This window comes from Pinus tabuliformis, chromosome 1_1 (genome assembly GCF_031772625.1).
Source record: "Pinus tabuliformis cultivar Carrire ecotype Pingquan chromosome 1_1, CPIR1, whole genome shotgun sequence".
In the NCBI taxonomy this organism is placed as follows: Eukaryota; Viridiplantae; Streptophyta; class Pinopsida; order Pinales; family Pinaceae; genus Pinus; species Pinus tabuliformis.
Window position 1 is genome coordinate 946660932 of NC_142297.1, and position 6840 is coordinate 946667771.

General features: G+C 33.7%; 1 protein-coding gene across 1 annotated transcript; it reads right to left on the reverse strand.

Annotated features, from left to right (window-relative positions):
- Positions 1–1801: 1801 nt before the first annotated feature.
- Positions 1802–3031, reverse strand: LOC149217612 (uncharacterized). Its single transcript, XM_089390309.1, has one exon. The coding sequence runs from the start codon at positions 3029–3031 to the stop codon at positions 1802–1804; it is 1230 nt and encodes a 409-aa protein (XP_089246435.1).
- Between the last annotated feature and the right edge of the window lie 3809 nt (positions 3032–6840).

Genomic DNA, 6840 nt, shown 5'->3' on the forward strand with positions numbered 1-6840 from the left:
ATGCCATATTGAAAATCTATCGACCACTTAACAAAATACACTGCATGGATGGCTATGCCATATTGAAAATCTATAGACCACTTTGGCTATGCCAGACTGAAAACTTATGGAACACTTTTAAAGACTCATCTATTGAGCATGCGTTATTGCGTTGTGATCGTACAACAGAATACATTCCATGGATGTACAACAGAATACACTGCATGGATGGTATTGCGTTGTGATCGTACAACAGAATACATTCCATGGATGTACAACAGAATACATTGCATGGATGGCTATGCCATATTGAAAATCTATAGACCACTTAACAGAATACACTGCATGGATGGCTATGCCATATTGAAAATCTATAGACCACTTTGGCTATTCGAGACTGAAAACTTATGGAACACTTTTAAAGACTCATCTATTGAGCATGCGTTAGGAAACGAATTGCGTTGTGATCGTACAACAGAATACATTCCATGGATTGCGTTGCGATCGTACAACAAAATACATTCCATGGATGGCTATGCCAGATTGAAAATCTATAGACCACTTTAGCTATGCCAGATTGAAAACCTATGGACCACTTATAAAGACTCATTTATAAAGACTCATCTATTGAGCATATTGAACGGGAATATAATCAAAATGCTGATCACATGTCCAAGATGAGTCTTTTAGACAAACCAAAGGATATATACATCGAAATAAATTTTGTTTTTTTTAATAGCATATACTATAAGTAGATTGTTTGAGGAATTATGTTTCTGAAAAACAAGTACATAGTTCGATATAGTTTTATTTTTTTACTTCTAAAGGATTCACACATGTGGCACATAGATTGATGATAAGTTTAGGTGAATATATGGTCAACGCTTCACACATGTGGCACATAGATTGATGATAAGTTTAGGTGAATATATGGTCAACGCTTAAATGTATACAATAAAAAATGAAGATGGCGACGATAGATGCCCATAATACTTAGGAATATGTACTGTTTTTTTATTTAATACAAAAATATACATTCTTTTTATGTTGAAAAAAAAAACAATCAGCCCTCTGAAAATTTCTTTGGTATTCAAATTTTATAAATTAAACCACATAAACTAAATTTTTAAAAATCTCTTCCTAATTTTTAATTGAAATTAACTAAAAAATACTTAAAAAATCATTTCATCAATAAGTCAACTACGCACTTTTCATGTGATCCTAATTTTAAATATGCATGGTTGTCATCCTAATCAAATTCCGAGTTCATGGTTGAATCGCTAAATTTCTCAGTGAATCTTTCATTGAATCTCTAAGGTAGGGTTCTCTAAGGTAGGAAAACATTAGCAATTCAAGAACTCTAAAGATGTTGATTGCGGATATACAGAGTTAATTACTTATCGTTAAGTTTTTTATTTGCTTCTGTATACATATAATGATTAAATATTATAAAAATGTTATATAAAATTATTAATGTAAAATAAATTAATATTAATGCCCATAAACATAGAAGCATGAATTTCAACCATCAGAATATCCAGTAAAAAGAAATCACTTGGTTTTGATTTGATCTGTATGTATATGTTACAGTCATGTGTATTTCCGTCAAAGGATAGTATCTGTACGAGGAGGTGACAACGACTGAGTAGGGAACTTCAGGAATGTAGTCTGCCAAACTGTCAAAAATGTCAAATGCCCAGAGAAATAGGCTTGATGCCGTGCTGATATGATGCAGCATGAGTATTGCAGTTAGAGATAACTACATGATAATGATGCAATTCATGCAGCATCCTGCTGCTATGATGCAGCATGAGTATTGCAGTTAGACATGATGATGCAATTCATGCTGCATCCTTTGCTTTGTACTATAATGCCATGCAGTGATCCGATCATGCAGAAAAGAAAGCGTACTGAGATTGTTCAAAAGTGCCACCCTGCTAGAGATAAGAAATCTAAAGAGGTCGTTGATTCTCTGGTCGATGTGTGTGAGAGCACGTTCCAACTCCGTGGTGGACGTGTTGACGGAATGGATGGAGTCCACCACTTCACCTTGCATGTTGGAGGATGACTTGGACGTCTTGTTCTTCATGTATTTGTCCAGTAGGTTGCTGAGGTTTCCAACTGCAATATCCACCCTGTTCAACTCATGCAAGAGGAACTTGAATGACGATGATTTCTTTCTCTGCATCTCCATACATCCCTTTATCTTGTGCTGCATCCTGTCCTTCATGCTGTTGATATCCATAAGAGGAGGGAGCGGGCTAGGAATGGTCCTATTCTTCATTTTAAGAAACCCTGCACCTTGTGTAAAGGACCGGCATGGTGCGTTAATGGAAAGAGCAGCCACAAGAGCAGTGCAGGCAAATACGGTGATGGCCTTCGCTTCCTTGATGGCCTCTTCAACTTCTGATCCGCTGATTGACGTTGCCGCTGCTGTTGTTGGGTGAAGGCTATCGGCCATTCTCTTCAATGTAGACATGCATTTCGCTAACTTGGACTCCATGTCCTTCTTCTTCCTTAACTCATCCATGCATTTGTCAAGGGAGTCTTTTGCTTTCACCACTTGATTATTTATCATGTGGTCATGACGACTTAATACGCTAGGAATCTGGACATGGGCATGAAGTAAGCCACGGAGGGCTATCTGTACTGACATGTTGTTCTTCTTCATGTCTGACATGCACTCTCTCAACACATCGCACGCATCAAGCAGATTTACTAGGTCCTCCATATGTTGGTTCAACCATTTTCCGTCATTATTACTGTGTATCTGCATGTGCGGGTACAAATACTTCAAATTGGAGTAGATAAATAGCACCACGTCCAGGGCTTGTCCAAGCCAAGCTGCGGGAATGTTGTAGGACTCAGGCTGGTGTTGTTGTTCCATTAATGTCTCAACCTTAGCTCTAAGTTGGCTCTGAAAATCACCCAGGATCGGGCACACGCTGGAATCCGGCAAGCTCCTTGACCTCTTATGCTCGCCGTGACTACGAACAGCAGCAGGCACCAATGAGTGCAGAGCCTGACTAAGAGAAATGATAGCAGAACTCATGATTCCGATCAATGCTCCACCGCTTAATTTCCTCCGTCTCGAGATCAGGATATGCTTATCTCTCTCGAGGTGACTGCCCTTGTAGTTTCTTGCCTCTCGAAACATGTATGGGGTATGTATTAGTACAACTCAATTTCACACGTCCGCCAGATCACAAACACGAGGTTAGCTGCTAGCAAAGCATCGTCGACAGAAAAAATAACGGAGGGGAAATGTGATAATAGTAATATAATTTAAGCCAGCCGTGCGTGTTTCTGGTCCAGGGAGGGTGTTTTCCCGCTAACAAACTCAGCGAACACGACCGGAGACAGTTATTTTTTATATAGAGTCAACAACTCTGTTGTTGCTTCCGAGAGACAAAAAGCATCAAATAAGATTAGAGTCAGATGTCAGCATCACTACATGTGAACCACAGAGATAGCCATCAAAGCAGGTCCAGAGAAGGAATAGAGGTGAGGAAATGTGATAATACCAATATAATTGGAGCCCGGGTGTGCGCTGGAGAGTTGTTTCTTCGGGGCCGGCAAAATTCTCGGCCAACCTAACCAAAGGAGGTTATTTTATATTTTATCGAATAAGATTAGAGTCAGATTTAAGCAGCATATGCGATAACATATCCTTGCACGTGTACGTGGAGCTCAACGGCAGCTAATTCACGCCATTTCATCTTATAAAAGTGATGAGTAGTAAATGAATTTATGTAGGAGCAGCACATCAATAAATGTTTAAAATGCTAGAAATTCCATTCTAAAATAAATTACATTTATATCAGGGTAATAATCATACTTCATAATTATTACATTATATCCGGGTAATAATCATTCTTCATAATTGTTTGGCAATGTGCATTACCCAACACAACTATTTAGCTATATTATATTATCTGTATTTAGAATTTTATTATTCTAAACAAAATTTATATTTGAATTTTTTATTTTGAAATTTAATCTAAAAAGATAATTCAGGTTTAAAAGAAAAAAGAAAAAAGAAATATATATATATATATATATAAAAATTATAATTAAATAATTATTAAATATTAATTCATTTATATATATATAAATAAAAGAGATTGTAACTTAGGAATATTGATTTCACATTATTCTTAAGGTTTTATATAAATACATCCCCTATATAAATAAAAGAGGTTGTAACTTAGGAATATTGATTCCACATTATTCTCAAAGTTTTATATAAATAGATCCCTTATGTAAATTTTTAAAGTGCATTTTGGAGGTATGAATAAATTAGATGGACTCAAAACCATTTTTTTGAATTTCAAATAAATTTTAACAATTTTTTTTGAATTTCAAATAAATTTAAGTCAAAATATTATTGAAATATTTTATTTATGAAACATATTTTATACATTAAAATGTTTATTGTTATTGATATATTTTTAAATATATATGTATATTATTTAATTTGCATTTGAAATATTTTATATATAATTTAAATTGATTTTTTTATTATTAGTAATATTTGTTAAATATCACAAATCAATTTTTATATTAAGATTTGAATAAATTATACAATTTCCTTTTATTAAAATTAACTATTTTTTTACTCTCAATTACTTTGTCCTTTAAGAATTAAAATATTTACTATTCTCTACATTAAAAATATTTTTTTCTCTATATAAACATATAAAGTTAGTATGACAATATTAGTTAACATGAATATTCAAATAATTTATATATGTCTTTTACGTAAATATTTTTGAAAAAGTACCACACATCTTCCTCATACTCCAAAGTGAGAACATAAAATTATTTTTCACTTTAATTGTTTATTGCTCTGTATTTCATATAAAATTATGTGGAATTTTTTTACGACATCTCCTTCATACTGGGTTGTAATATCAACATTGAATGGAGCTATATAATAAAGGTGAGATCATTTATGTTTTATTATATTTTTAGCTAAAACTAACCATATATATATATATATATATATATATATATATATATATATATTCATTTTTGTATTTTATTATACTCAATATTGATTTCAATTCAAATATATTTGATTTTTATTTTTAAAATGCAGGTGTCAAGTCAAGGTTGACCATGTAAAGAATTACATATCTCCCTCATAGTGGGTTATAGGATCTGCCTCTCTGCTCAATGACTAACCTAATGAACATAGTTAGGCTTTAATAATGTTTTATTTTTATATTAAAAATGCCATTCTCATGAATTACACATAGGTTTTATAATGCACCCTTGGTGCAATAAATAAACTTTATCTTAGTTAACTCATATGCATTATCTTTAGCATAATACTAGCATTTGCACCAAATGTTGCAAAGGAAACATCATAAGTCGATAGCACATATGGAAGAAGAGCATAGATGAAAAAACATGTGATATGTTATGTGATCTAACTATAGCCCAATTTGCATGAAAAAGAAATTTTAATGTTAAATGTAATACAATCAAACAATCTACTCAAAAGAGAGGCATGTGCAAATTCGTTCCCAAGTGCTCAATTCGAACACTTATTTTCATTGACAATTGCATCCCAGATCAGACCTTTGTCTTTCATCACCCCAGCCAGATTGAACCCTTCAACCTCATATGGTAATGGTTCCAAAGTAAATTTCTCTACGGGTATTCTCTAGAGGCGTTTCCATTTATACACATCTTTGTTAACATTATTAAAGGCTTCATTCTTTGCATAAGGATCTATGGCAACCCAAATTTATTGTTCTACAATCAATTCTACATCAGATGCATCCATGAACTGCTCCCATGAAATATTGTTCCTTGGGTACTTGAAAGGCAACCCCTCATGCTTGCAAATGGTAACATAAGTACACAGTGTACCTAAAACATTCATAATGCTCCAAGGAGGGAATTCATGTGTCATATGGTGAATGGACTAAGTTAATCATGCTTTCTTCTTTGTAGCCTCAAATACAATATCCTTGAGAGTGTAGTAAAAAATGGGCATAGGTAGCCTAGGAAGATCTTCATGAAAGGGTGCCTCATGGGGCTGGTATTTATAATTCTTTGGCACTTCATCAAATAGACCAATGTAATGTTTCCACCTAGTCTGAAGACAAATATGCTGTAAATTCTCTGCATTAGGCAGGAGGGCATCTAACACATTACTCCACATTCTTCCATTGTTCACATAGTTCTACTCCTTTGTCTCTCTGCTAACCCAAACAACCCAAAAGAGATGGGTGACATCCTTCAATGGTGAGATCTTTTCTAAAGTTTTCTCTCTATCTAAAACATCACATTGAACATATTCCACTAGACTATTTGGAGACCAATTTGGCTTATCCCTCATAGAAACTACATAAATTTTCCAAGGTCCACCAGAAGTATCAAACAAAGGAAATATTTTCTACCAAGAAATTTCCTACAATTCTTATTACCCATATTACCCTTATAATCAAGGTCATTCCCTGTTTCTTCATAGATTTCTCTTAGGGCCAAGGGAACCTGTCCACAAAGAATACCAACTCATTGTGATAAAATACACACTAATCCAAACACCAATCTATGACAAGAAACATCACCATCAATTTCAGAAATATATGCATTCAAAATTAGCATAAAAATTTCCACAATTCATGACTTCATTAAATATTCCCTACAAATCACATACTCCCAATCTATTAGCTCTTATCGCAATGTTGTATTAACAGATTGTAGAAAATTAACTAAAATAATGAGTCAATGATTGAAATTTCCATGGATTTTTACAAAATTCTTACCTAAGAAATGAAGCAAATGAACTGAATGAGAATGAGACGTGATTTCCGAATAGCATTAGTGTTGTAGTTAAGAAATGAA

What these genes read in the sequence shown, in the direction of transcription:
- LOC149217612 (XM_089390309.1), bottom strand. Translation starts at nt 3,031, where the DNA reads ATGAGTTCTGCTATCATTTCTCTTAGTCAGGCTCTGCACTCATTGGTG.